A 14,574-nucleotide genomic window follows, 5' to 3' on the forward strand; every position below is an offset into this window, starting at 1 on the left:
ATTTCTCTAGCCACACCCAGGCCTGATTACTGCCACACCTGTTCTCAATCAAGAAATCACTTAAATAGGACCTGCCTGACAAAGTGAAGTAGACCAAAAGCTAGACTTCATGCCGAGATCCAAAGAAATTCAGGAACAAATGAGAAAGAAAGTAATTGAGATCTATTAGTCTGGAAAAGGTTATAAAGCTTTGGGACTCCAGAGAACCACAGTGAGAGCCATTATCCACAAATGGCGAAAACATGGAACAGTGGTGAACCTTCCCAGGAGTGGCCGGCCGACCAAAATTACCCCAAGAGTGCAGCAACGACTCATCCAAGAGGTCACAAAAGACCCCACAACAACATCCAAAGAACTACAGGCCTCACTTGCCTCAGTTAAGGTCAGTGTTCATGACTCCACCATAAGAAAGAGACTGGGCAAAAATGGCCTGCATGGCAGAGTTCCAAGACGAAAACCACTGCTGAGCAAAAAGAACATTAAGGCTCGTCTCATTTTTGCCAGAAAACATCTTGATGATCCCCAAGACTTTTGGGAAAATACTCTGTGGACTGATGAGACAAAAGTTGAACTTTTTGGAAAGCGTGTGTCCCCTTACATCTGGTGTAAAAGTAACACCGCATTTCAGAAAAAGAACATCATACCAACAGTAAAATACGGTGGTGGTAGTGTGATGGTCTGGGGCTGTTTTGCTGCTTCAGGACCTGGAAGACTTGCTGTGATAAATGGAACCATGAATTCTGCTGTCTACCAAACAATCCTGAAGGAGAATGTCCGGCCATCTGTTCGTGACCTCAAGCTGAAGCGAACTTGGGTTCTGCAGCAGGACAATGATCCAAAACACACCAGCAAGTCCACCTCTGAATGGCTGAAGAAAAACAAAATGAAGACTTTGGAGTGGCCTAGTCAAAGTCCTGACCTGAATCCTATTGAGATGCTGTGGCATGACCTTAAAAAGGCAGTTCATGCTCGAAAACCCTCCAATGTGGCTGAATTACAACAATTCTGCAAAGATGAGTGGGCCAAAATTCCTCCACAGCGCTGTAAAAGACTCATTGCAAGTTATCGCAAACGCTTGATTGCAGTTGTTGCTGCTAAGGGTGGCCCAACCAGTTATAAGGTTTAGGGGGCAATCACTTTTTCACACAGGGCCATGTAGGTTTGGATTTTGTTTTCCCTTAATAATAACAACCTTCATTTAAAAACTGTATTTTGTGTTTACTTGTGTTATCTTTGACTAATATTTAAACTTGTTTGATGATCTGAAACATTTAAGTGTGACAAACATGCAAAAAAATAAGAAATCAGGAAGGGGGCAAACACTTTTTCACACCACTGTTGATATACAGCAGTCTTTATTTTATCTAAAAACACTGTAATTGTTTTTAATTTACCCATTCACCATAAAAATAAAATATCTATAAAAAAAATATAAACAAAAATAATATTAGGCTTTCTATAAAAGAGCTAGTAAGATGGATTAATAAAATGCCTGCCAATAATGATAGTTTTTTTTACATTTTAAAAGTATAATCACTGTACAAGAAGGCTATAAAAGGGACAAATGCCTCCCAAACACCTTTAAAATACACTACCGTTCAAAAGATTAGGGTCACTTACTCATTCTTTATTTTTATTTTTTCACATTTTAGTATAACAGTAAAGTCATCAAAACTATGGAATAATAGAAATGGAACTATGGGAATTATGTCGTGACTAAAAAAAAATCAAAAATAAATCGAAACTGTGTTATATTTTAGCATCTTCAAAGTGGCCACACTTTGCCTAGATTTTGCAGAAATGTACTCTTGGCATTTTCTCAACCAACTTCTTGAGGTATCCCCCTGGGATGCTTTTTAAACAGTATTGTAGGAGTTCCCATCTATATGTTGGGCACTTAGTTGCTGCTTTTCTTAATTATTCGGTTCAAGTCATCCATTTCAAAAATATATATTTTTTTTAAATAAAATCTTTGTAATTAAATAAATTAATATGGTGGCACAATTATATTTTTGTCTACAAAACTAATTTCAAACATTTAAGCATACACCTTCAGATCAAAAGGTTTTTAAGATCATGAGAAACATTTCAGGCAAGTGACCAAAAACTTTTGAACAGCAGTGTACATCTTAAAAAAAAGAACAAATAGGTCTTTGTATTGCATACTAATTATTGCATACAGTATTCCACGTGCTTACTTTTTAATTATTCAGTAGCCTATATTAATTTGTAATAGCATTAAATTATATTAAGCTTTCAATTTAAATTAATATAAAAGCTTTAATATTTTAAATAAAAGGTTTTAAGATTTTAAAATTAATAATCCTGTGTTCTTGTTGTTAACCTATATGAATTCACTTACGCATTGATATATCAGCTGTTTTATATTTTTATCACATACAGAATTTGTTTCCAGCAGTCCTCTTGAGCTCTCGCAGCAGCCGCTGTGTTTCTTCTTGCAGTGTAAATGTCTTTAATTTTTATATAATTGTACAGTGATCCCTTGTGCTGTGCAAATCATCATGTTTATTCCTTCATGATTTAATGGCAATCTCGTGCAGTGTAAATTTGTTTTCATTATTCATATTTTTATAACAATCTCCTGATGTGCTGATTAAATGTATTTGAATTCTTCATATTTTCATAATGATCGGCCTTCAGCGGAGAGATAAATCCCACTGACTCTTTCCGCTGAATTGCGCTCTTTCCATGTTTCATGTGATTGGCTGCTCGCTGCAATCGTCATTTATGTGCACGAGCATGTGAACTAATCTTAAACTCAGGATTAAAGCCTGAGTTGACAGAGAAAGTCGATGAGCAGCATCATGGTACCAATAAAACCTGATTGTTTTGTCACTCGAAACCAATACTGGAACCCTGAGTTCTGTTACATTCCTCCTGACTACCAGAGAAAGTGTTACAGAAATGGATGATCGCAGCGCCAGCCAGATAGGTAGAAAAAAAAGTATACCATCGAAGTCACGTAAGCCGAGCTGAGGGAATATAAGACACTGCAGCTCGGCACCCAGCCTCTTTCACTTTTTCACCTTTGGATTAGTTCATATAGTGTTCATCGCATCGTCTTGCTGCCCATCATGCCTGGGACTTCAACACCTGCATGAAGCACTTATGGATCCGTGCCCACACTGTAGCTTGCTGCCTTTGTCTGAGAGATAGTTGCGTTTTGCTTATCTGGACTGCAACCAGGAATCTAATCTTGTAGAACCAGAACCGGTTTTCACAGTAGAGACCTCAAAAAAACCTGCAGTTGCTGGGACAACTCCTGCTAAGAAAAGATCCACTTCTAAAGGCAGTCGTTTTGCAGAGCATCTGTTGTCAAAAAAGGCTGCTGGCCTTTCCTCAAATATGGCAGAGATGAAGCGACTCCTGCAGTCCCTTCAACCAGCAGGCATGGTCTGTACAGCTACAACGGGCTTCACTGAGGATACTCAATCACGTTTATCAAACTAAGAGGATACCGCCTCTCCTTTTTCAGCCACTAGCTCTTTTGAGTCTGTTGAAGTGGACCCCTCTGTCCCACAGTTCTTGCAGACAGCCTTACTGTCCATGGGTCACGTGACACAAGAACTGGGCTCTCTCACTGTGATGCTTCTAACAGCTCACCGACAGGTATGGCTCGCTCAGGCCAGATTACCAGAGGACTACAAAAAGATCTTGAAGGACCTACCCATCATTCCTGGACATCTTTTTGGTCCCAACGTCTCTGAAGTTTTGGAAAAGTACGTGAAGCTGTCCGCGACCACCCAGCAACCAACACAGGTGCAACGTGCCCCAAATTTCAGGGTGCCAACTACGCCTGCTCATCATCGTTACACGCCTACACAGCCACACTCCCGTCAAATTCCCACCAATCAACCACATACCCAGCAGAGATTTCGTGGCTCTGATGATGTCCAAGTGCGTCATAGCCAGGGTAGCCCCTCTTCCCACCGTGCTCCATGGGGACCATGTCAGCGCCCCCCTACAACTTCAAAAGGCCAGACTTTCATGGCCTGAAGTGTTTGGGCCGGTAGTCAGATGCTTCTCAGCTCATCATCGGAGTTACTGGAGAGACACAGTATCAGACCACTGGGTCTTGGCGATTTTATCAAAAGGTTATTTTCTTCAGTTCCGACGCCAGCCCCTGAACTTTTCGGGACTCATTCCGACTGTGGTGTTAGACTCAGTCCATTCAGCAGCTCTCTCTCAAGAAATTGTTTCCTTGTTAGAGAGCAATAGAGAAATTTCACCCCCTAGTTCAATGGGACAGATTTTCCTCAACCTACGTCCTTGTTCCAAAGCTAGACAGAGGTTTCCATCCAATCTTAGATTTAAGGAGACTCAACAGATTCTTTAAGAGGCTCCCCTTTCTCATGTTGTGCACGACAACATTCTTCAGTCGGTGACAGAAGGAGATTGGTTTTACGAGCATCGACCTGACAAATGCATACATTCGTGTTCCGATTGCCGTGCATCACAGGAAGTTTGTACGCTTCAGTTTAAAAAACCAAGCATATCAGTTCAGGATTCTGACATTCAGCCTTTCTCTGGCCCCTTGAGTGTTTACAAGAAGTGTGAAAGCTGCCCTATCAACCCTGTGGTCCGAAGGGTGGCAGATTTTACCCTACCTGGACGACTGGCTCTTATGTGCTCAGACGAGAGTTCAAGCTGTTCACAACACTCAACGGTTGCTGGATCATATTGCCAGGTTGGGTCTCTCAGTGAACCGAAAAAAAGAGCACTCTTTCTATGGCACATTCCATCACATTCATCGGTGTGACAATCAATTCTGTCACGATGCGTGCCTCTCTTTTTCAGTCCCGGACAGCGGACATAATGAAGCTTCTTGCTGAATTTCATCTGGGACGACCCTTCAGTATGGGGTATTGCTGAGGCTGCTCGGGATGTTGACGGCATCTACTTCCGTGATTCCCCTGGGGCTGCTTCACCTATGCCCCCTGCAGGTGTGGAACAATAGCCTTCAGCTGGATCCATCCTGTCATCCTCACCGACTGATTGTGGTGTTTCACCACTGCACATATGCCCTTCAGCAGTGGACTTCCATGGACTTTTTGGTAGCAGGCATTCCATTAGGCGTTGTTCCCTCCCATCAAGAGGTGGTAACAACCGATGCATCCCTCACGGGTTGGGGTGCAGTTTGGAACCACAGAGGCATCAGCGGCTAGTGGTCAGAAGCCCAGTTTATGGACCACATCAACCTTCTGGAGTTTCGTGCAGTTTTTCTTGCATTGAAGTACTTCTCTCCAGTGCTGGCGGGCCAACATGTGCTTGTGCGTTCAGACAATACTTCAACTGTTTTCAATCTGAAACATCAAGAGGGCATGAAGTCAAGGAGCTTGTTAGGCTCACTCACAGTGTTCTCACCTGGTCACTTCCCCGCTTCGCATCATTGAGGGCTGTCCACCTGCCGGGGGTAGCCAAACAGGCTGCAGGTGCATTGTCCAGGAACTGGTTACATCCAGGAGAACAGGTGAGCACTGCTTGGGGCTCGTATCTAGGTTCCCACAGTTTGCTTTGCAGCTTCCTTAAGGGTGCAAGACTTCTTAATCCTGCTCACACTCCCGTTCCCCAGTGAGGGACTTACCTTTGGTGTTGGAATCTCTGTGTCTACCTCCCTTTGAATCGTTGGAGAATGTAGACCTTAAGTGGAAGTCTTTGAAAGCAACCTTCCTCCTGGCCGTTGCTTTCACTAAGAGGGTTAGCGGGCTTCATGCATTGTCCATTAGTCAGTCCTGCATGAGATGGAAACCAGAAGGTGCTGGTGTTACCATCTGGCCTAACCCTACCTTCCTTCCTAAGGTGCTCCTGAACCAGTTCATTTATCAGTCCATTGAGCTGTTTCTTTCCAACTAACAGTGCTTGAGTCCAATGATGATGGATGTTTTCTTTCCTTGTGCCTCGTGCAGGTTTTGAGATCTTATGTAGAGGCTACTGCACAGTGGAGACAATCTAGTTGTTTGTCTGTTTTGGGAGCATTAAAAAGGGTGCCCCTCTATCAAAACAGAGGCTTTCACGGTGGGTTGTGGAGGTTATCACCATGGCATACAAGAAGGCTCAACGACCCTTGCCTGAGTCACTTGCCATTCCACCAGGGCGGTCTCCTCTTCATGGGCTTCCTTCAGGGGTGTTTCCCTCGTTGACATCTGTGCTGCGGCCACCTGATTGTCCCCATGCACTTTTGCAAGATTCTACAACATCAGTGTTGCCTCATCCCATGATGTGGGCTCGGCTGTTCTCTGGTGATAACCCCTGCTGACTGGTGAGTCAATTCCTCGTGACTTTGTTGGTATTGGACATTCATTACTGTAAAACCTTCTCTGGCAGTCAGGAGAAATGTAACAGAACACTGGTTACCTATGTAACCTTGGTTCTGTAAATTCTGGATGACCGCCAGAGTTTCTCGTCACTCGGAATGCGCAAAAATGTTCCAAGGCTGGGTGCCGAGCTGCAGTGGCTTATATTCCCTCAGCTCAGTTTACGTCACTATGTGACTTTGTTGGTATACTTTTTTTTCGACCTATCTGGCTGGCGCTGCGATCATCCATTACTGTAACATCATCTCTGGCTGTCATCCGAAATTTATAGTGCAACGGTTACATACGTAACCAGTGTTTGTTCAACTTGCTTCATGGTATAGGCCTATGGTTCAGTGTTTTTTTTTTTTAATCCATAAACAAAAACAAAACTTATCGCTTGTAACTCCTATCTGAGATTTCAAGTTACATCCACCAAACTCGGCACAGACCTTCAGACTGTTTTGACTCTGTGTGCTATCAGAGTCTTTCTAGCAAGTCAGTCCACTGTCGGCCATCTTTGGTACGCTCTCGGGAGAATATTTTAAGTCATGCCAGTGCAGCTCCTATGTACTTGAATGAGGGAACACCAAAATCTCAAAAATGGATGGTCAAGATTACGATCAAAGGACATCTCAAATCAGCAGTAAAATCTGACAATGCTGATATCATAAATTGTGCTTCTTTACCTCAGATTACGCTAAAAAACTCAATTTTCCCGGCTTGTATAGCTAATGCGCATTCTCGAGACGACTGACAGGTGATATCTGTATCTAAAAGGTGATTTGCTCTTTTACCTGTAAGGCGGGACTTCCTTTCTACATCCGTTGACCTTTAGAGCTTCTTGGCTGGGCGTTCCAATTTCTCCCATTAATTTTAATAGAAGTGGCCCATCTCTGCTAAATAGTCTCTGGTGCTATGTCTTTTCTAACTGATCGGAATTACGTTTTTTCACACAGCGGACAATAAAAACATTGAAAAATTCTATAGACTTACAATGATGGAAAGTTCAAATGGCCCAAGGGAATGCTTGTTAATTCATGCTCCAACTGTCAAAAATTAAAATGTAAACAAACCCATACAAGGCATTTAATCTGCTCAAAGCTGATCTTCTCTATCTATCTATCAGTCTATCTATACATCCATCTGTCTCTCTATATCCATCTGTCCATCTATCTATCTATCTATCTATCTATCTGCCTTACTGTACCATCAAACATCAAACTTTTAAAACTTAGACATTCAGACAAGGCTTTGTCAGGCCAAAATCTTTTTTCATGACAAACTTTACCTATCTGGTTACTATGTATTGTTGTATTGGTGAATAAAGGACATTGATACATTTTTGTGTTTGTAAATGACCCAAAAAACTGTGTGGAAAATATGACTTGATTATTAAGTAAATTTTACTGTATTTAAAAATTTGAATCTACATGAACAACAGCTGTTTGGTTGAAATTATGGATTCTCTGAAAAACAAATGAGGGGTTAGGGTTTTTTCATTGCCCAGCTCTAGTCAACATGTGATTTCCGCCTCTTTTTGCTCAATATCAGGACGTTAAAACTACTGTTGTACCTTGTACTGAGTGACACCAGCCTGTTTGTACGGGTGATCACTCTCTATGACAGCATAATGACTAGAGGTGGTGCAAGCTGATAGGCCCTGCTCTGGCTGGTTCCCAGTGTTGCTGTCTGTGGATTGGTTGGGATTGAAGGCGGGAGGGGCGTATTTCTGGTTGAGGGCAGAAACAGCTGGAAGAAGTTCCTGCACCAAACCAAACACCTCCACAGCAGCCTAAAGGAAGAGACAAAATTAAAAACGTAATACCGTTAGTCACCGGGAAAGATACTGTAAGAGAAAAAAAAACTTTAGATAATACACACTTATAAACATGCTTACCTTAGGCAAAGAGGAAGCCACAGGACCGATGTATGCCAAAATGAGTGGAAGCAGCATTGAGAAGAGACTGGAGGAGCTCAGGAGTTCTGGGATGTCTTCGCCTGAAGAGAAATCAGTGATGTCAATAAATCAATGCATCCTACAGATTAACTGTAAATGTATACTAATAAAGCTGATCTGTGAAAGGCTCCTCACCGTCCACAGCAAAGGCCCTGTGGAGAAGGTCTTTGGCTGCTCGCACAACCACACTGACCACAGACAGAGCTCGACTGCAGTTTTTGTCCTCTTCATTGGCTTTGCTTATCAGCTGCGTCTGCAGGTCACCATCATATTCACTCCTGTGACACAAACACAATCAACATGACTTAAATCTAAGGATGCACCAATACACATACAGCAGACAGTATCCGATACGGAATGTCTGAACACGTATTCTGGTCAAGCAAATGAAAGGGAGAGCATTTTGATCAAATAAAAATCACATAATATCTAACGCGAGTAACGACAGATCAGCAATTGTTATGCAGTTACTAAAAAATACTTCATTACAGGAAAATGTGGTCTGATTATGTGTTAAACCCAATAACGCAGCTCAAAGCCAACTTTGTGTTTATACACATAAAAATACATGGTAACACTTTACTGTAATGTTGTATTTGTTAACATTAGTTAATGCATTAGGGACTGTTCAGACCGAACAGAAAACAGGTGTCTAAAGATGCATTTGTATAAGATCTTTTTAACTTGACACGGCATCTGAAAAATGCAGTGCTTCTGTGCAAGACACTAAAAAAACAGTGAAATGTGACGCAGTAGTCAAAGAGTCCATCTAGCACATGTATACACAGAGAAAATATCGAAAAAGTGGAACACTGACTAACTGCTTTCATTGTGAACAGTCCCTTAGCTATCATGAACTAACAATGAACAACAATTTTTTTACAGGATTTACCGGTCTTGGCTAGTCTTCCTTTATCAAAATTTGGCCATGTTAGTTCACAATGCATTGACTTGTGTTAACTTTTTCCACTTTTAATGTAAAACATTTATTTAATATATGTAGTAATTAACACATACCAAGATTGCTGAATGTTGTAGAAGTATTGTTCATTATTAGTGCATATTAAATATTGAGTTAACTAATGCAACCTTATTGTAACTTTATTGTAAAGTAATAACAAATATGCATGCAAAACAATAATGACTGAAAAATCTCTTATCTAAGTCAGTGGATATAATTTCTCTCTTTGGTATCTTTTTTCCCAATACACTGGGAAAATAATTTGATTAATTACTAAAAACAGGTAACTGAATCAGTAATGATGAGTACCAAAAAGAAAGTCTCTGTAGATGTAATTAGCATGGCTGTCAATCGATTAAAATTGGTTATTGTATTAATTAAATCAGATGCTGATTAATTAATCGAATTAATCGCACATATAAATATTTGCTGAGAAAGGCCCACAAATAATAATAATTCAATATATAATGCTAAAATAATTATAAATTCTTGTATTTAAATAACTACAAATATAATATAATGTATATTATAAATATAACAATTCAGATAATTAAAATGCATTACATTATCATGGCAAAGGAGTAAAGCATTTATAAGACTATACAAAAAGTGGATTTTTAAGTCAATTTATTGTTTTTTCCATATTACTGAACATATCATTGAAGCCTATCATTGGTCTACAGTCCATAGCACTCTATTTTGCAATTTAATTTGTCAATATGTTAGAAATAGATTTATAATAAGTGCTTTTCTAAGGACATGCATCAGAAAGACACTTTTGGAGTGTCTCACTTTGGTTGCGTCATGTCATAAACATCCCGTTTTAAATTTGATGTGTCAAAATAAACATAGTTTGAAACTTAGGAAAACACATCTCGAGATCCCTGCATTTGAAATTGCGCTATGTCCAGCTGTGTTTGAACGTAACAAGGCGTTCTCATCTTGTGCTGTTGCTAGTGTCAAGCAATCATTAGTGTGGTTTGTTTTCTGTACTGGAGGTCTGCGCGGGACTGTTTTTTTCCATCCCACACCTGCCCGCTACCGCAAGTTTCTATCCCACACCTGAACGCTCCCGCTGAATTTTACTCCATGTTCACCCACTCTTGGCCCATAATAATTTTCTTCCCAACCGCTCCCGTTCCCGCAATCCCACATTTGTTTTCCACATAGGGCAAAAGCCATAAATGTACACAAAGAACATATTATTTTTCTGTAATTGCTATTATCAGATGATGTGTGACATGATGCCCATCTGACTTGACTTAGTTTGATTTTTTAACACTAAATTGACCATTTCTAATCTGAGTTTCACATCCTTTGATGACTGTGTTCATACTTTGCTTTGCAATTCTTCTAAAGGGCAATTAACTACCTACATATTCTGCTATAAATATTGGATACTTTGATGCATGTACTGTGTGCATATTTTTACGTTGCATTTTTTGTTTATTGATATAAAAAATAAATTAGTTGTAAAATAAAGAAATAATCTTTTTTTTTTTTTTTTTTTACATTTGTCAATGAATAAAATAAAACAAGATATCCAAATCGCATTTTTCAGGCTATCCTCTGACCGCTCGCTCCCGCCCACAACTCATGGATGAACGGTCCACTCATGCTTTCAACTCAGAAATTTAATCCCATGCCGCAATAAATCTAATCGGGTTCCACGGGTCCTGCGGGAGTTCTGTGGGAATGCATACCTCTACTCTGTACAGCTCTGTGTTGCCAATACAGCTGGAGTAGCACCTACTGCCCTTTGCTAAAAACAGGTGTTACTTCAAGCTTGAATTGCACCGATGGTAGGAACATTCCTTATTGTGTCCCAGACATGATTAATTGCGTTTAAGGGGTTATTTGTTATATAATTAAATCACACTGAATTAACACATTAAATCAACAGCCCTAGTAATTAGACATTTATTTATATGTAATATGAATTTATTACATGAAGAAAGTGAAAATAGATAATGGACCTGTAATAGAGTATTTGAGGGATTTGGCCTCTGGTCTGGTTAGTGCCATTGCTGCTCAGGCTGCAGGTACTGAAGGTGAAGGTGACCCCATCAGAGCACTGTACGGTGGTCATACCTCCATCCCCATTGGCTGTGCGGCTGCCATAGTTACGCAGACGGACAGCATATTTCACATTCTCCTACAAAGAACAAGAGAAACAGAGTGGAAGAGAGTTGGTACCGAAATCAAGTTTCTGCCACGTGTAATCAATGGGTACAATTCCCATCACCTTGAGAGGAACAGCTTTGTCCAGGCGGATCTCAGCGATGTCACTAGTGGAGTCGTCAGTGCTGTATGTTCCTTTGACCAGCTCCAGAGACGTCCACCTGTGAGAGTGGGCGGAATCTCCAGGGTGCTCCGTCTGAGCCTGATAAAACAGCACAGATGGACAGAACAGAAGACAGAGGCAAACAAGTGCGTGAGATGTTGGGACAACTATTTCACAAGCTCTAACTGGCAAAAAGTGTATCACGTAATGAACAGTGTTGGGGAGAAACTAACTAAAAGAAGTGACACAACTTGCTTATCAACATTTTTCAGTAGTGTGATAATAGTTCAGCTTTCAAAACGGTATAGCTTGTGCAGTAAATGATCAGTTTTGAATCAGTTCTGAAAAAAAGATTCACAGATTTGAGTCCCTTGACAGCATTTCAGATCTTTTTTGATTGCAAAATATTTAGTTAAATGCTGCTGCTAATCACTATGTTTTTAATATAGGCTATAATTATTAACACATTCAAAATCCTCATCATTTTTCTGTGCCAGAAAAATAGGGCTCTGAAATACTTTAAATTATCTTTACTGAATATAGCTATATGTTTTCAACAATTTTCCACTTAGATAACTACAATGTAGATAGCTACTTTTAGTTACTAGCTTGTATTGTAGCTAACCAATTTTCAAAAGGGTAGTTTCATTGTAGTTTAGACATTTTAAAATTAGAGCCCGACCAATATGGGATTTTTGAGACTGATACCAATATGATGGCCGATATAGTATATTTTTGAGCTGGAATGAAACCAGACCTTTTCTATATGGATTGTTCACCAATTTTGCACCGATATGACTATGCAAAGGTACTCAGAAGGCTGCTTTATTAAACAAATATTTTTATCAAAGAATATTTGACATTATTATTATGCATAGTCAACAAATTGTAGAAATGAACACTAAGAAAATAAAGAATAAATAAGAATACAATAAATAGCTTAAAAAACATCAGTACTGTATGTTCAGTATCAGTCAGTTGCTGACCATTTAAATAAAGAATAAATAAAAATACAATAAATAGCTAAATAAACATCAGTACTGTTTAGTATCAGTCAAATGCTGACCATTAAAATAAAGAATAAATAAAAATAAAATAAATAGCTAAATAAACATCAGTACTGTATGTTTAGTATCTGTCAAATGCTGACCATTAAAATAAAGAATAAATACAAATTAAATAAATAGCTAAATAAACATCAGTATTATTGTTTAGTATCAGTCAAATGCTGATTATTTTAATACTGCCAGTCAATTAGGGGCAGGTTGTAAAACAAGAAGCATTTACACCTGCCGAGTCAAGAGATAAACAGCGGAAGTGGTGTTACACCCTATTCTGCTATACAAGTTCAGGGGAAACTTTCAACGGTGGAAAACCAGACTTTTCAATATTACATTTTATAAATGCGATGACTGGAATTGTTCGGTTGAAGGGGGCACCAAACTATGAATCCTGAACAAAACAGTTTGGAGAAAATATGTTTACATATTAGCTTCCACTCAGCTGACAAGCAAAGTAGCTACATGGTTAGCTAGTTAGCTATAAGCTCGTTGTCACGGAGAGTAAAAGATGGACCAGCATTGTGTCTCACCAGCTAGGTAACAGCGTAGCGTGAAATCAACACTCAACAGACACAATCCACCACCGCACTGTTGTCTGATGAGCTGCAAAAAGATGCTCTGATGTTTACCTTTCAATCTGCTACATTACTGACTGCACTTACAAAATATAGCTGGCTAACAGCAAACAGACATGAGTGACATGGTTGTCAGGGACAAGGTTAATGTTATATTAGTTATATTGAAAAGGGAAAATGATGGGGTCATTGTTTATTAACTTTCCTTGTATTTCACAAACTAGTTAGCAACTTACCATGAAGATGCCGCTTAACTCCGCCCTGTCTGCAGAGCCACCATCAGTTCAGAGACAGCTCTGTAAACAATGGAGTCGGAGTGCGCTCTGCTGGACAAACTACGTAATGACACCAATTCTAAAGCATTATTTTCTGCATTATATGTTCTGAAAACAAGTTTTCACATCTGAGCATATCGGTAAAATATATACGCCGATACCGATATATCGGTGAAAGGCTAATACCGGCCGATAATATCGGTTGGGCACTATTTAAAATATGTAGCTTGTAGCAGGGACTAAAAACAAAATGTTTTTCATTTCGATTCGTTCTGAGCAGAAATATTTCATTCCGGTTCCGGCGTTCCACAGCCTACTTTCCAAATGGTAACAGGTTAGAACGAAATAAAAGAACGGTTAATAACGTTCTTTTTGAAGTGACAGTACTCTGTGCTAAGGGTGGGAGACACCTTTTGCGGACCGAATGATTTTAATTTTTTTTTTAATATTGGTTTTTCTAACTAGCGGTTTCCTTCAGAATCAAAGTGCTAATTATGCTTATAATATCCTACAAAGACAGAAGCCTCATTTTTTCAGGCAACAGGAAGTGGTGTAATACTGAAAATTTACTGTGATAAAACCTTTGTGCTTTGGTTTCATAAAAAAATATCAGAACAAAATTAACAGGTTATTAATCAGTTATCAGCATTTAAAAATAATGTCTTCAATCCAGAAACATTTAAAGGGATTTCCTTCCTGTTTTCGGTTACGTTTATTATCAGAACAAAATTAACCGGTTATTAACCGGTTACCAGCATTTAAAAATAATGTTTTCAATCTGGAACAATTGAAAGGGATTTTGTTCCTGTTTTTAGTTACGCTCCATTCTCATTTTTGTTCCTTGAACCATTTATAGTCACTGGCTTGTAGTTTGGTCAGTGAAAGTTTCAAAGTAGCTTTCCCCACACCAATAATGAATATAAAAAAATGACTCACATCATCAGCGAGCACCTCCAGCTCGAACTCGTGGATGCCTCCTCCTCCGTACACACAGAATCCCACCAGCACCACCCCTGGCCTGTCCATGGTGAAGCAGATGGCATCTGGGGATCCGTTCCCAGTGTTCCAGCTCCGGCCCTGGCTGGTCTTAGTGAAGCGGTTGGGGGTGGACTTCACAGAGTGCAGGGAGTTCAGCCCATCCACC

The 14,574-nt window shown here is 39.8% G+C and overlaps 1 protein-coding gene across 3 annotated transcripts in view; it reads right to left on the reverse strand.

Moving 5' to 3' along the window:
* Positions 1 to 14,574, reverse strand: part of LOC127447813 (E3 ubiquitin-protein ligase MYCBP2-like) — a 203,718-nt gene that overhangs the window by 78,728 nt on the left and 110,416 nt on the right. For all 3 annotated transcript variants that reach the window (XM_051709885.1, XM_051709883.1, XM_051709884.1), the window contains exons 35-40: positions 14,367 to 14,573; positions 11,481 to 11,618; positions 11,212 to 11,390; positions 8,410 to 8,552; positions 8,215 to 8,315; positions 7,891 to 8,109 (exon numbers count right to left, since the gene is read on the reverse strand). In XM_051709885.1, the coding sequence (XP_051565845.1) occupies positions 7,891 to 8,109; positions 8,215 to 8,315; positions 8,410 to 8,552; positions 11,212 to 11,390; positions 11,481 to 11,618; positions 14,367 to 14,573 (987 nt within the window). The remainder of the gene's footprint in view (positions 1 to 7,890; positions 8,110 to 8,214; positions 8,316 to 8,409; positions 8,553 to 11,211; positions 11,391 to 11,480; positions 11,619 to 14,366; position 14,574) is intronic.

Source organism: Myxocyprinus asiaticus, chromosome 11 (genome assembly GCF_019703515.2).
Source record: "Myxocyprinus asiaticus isolate MX2 ecotype Aquarium Trade chromosome 11, UBuf_Myxa_2, whole genome shotgun sequence".
In the NCBI taxonomy this organism is placed as follows: domain Eukaryota; kingdom Metazoa; phylum Chordata; class Actinopteri; order Cypriniformes; family Catostomidae; genus Myxocyprinus; species Myxocyprinus asiaticus.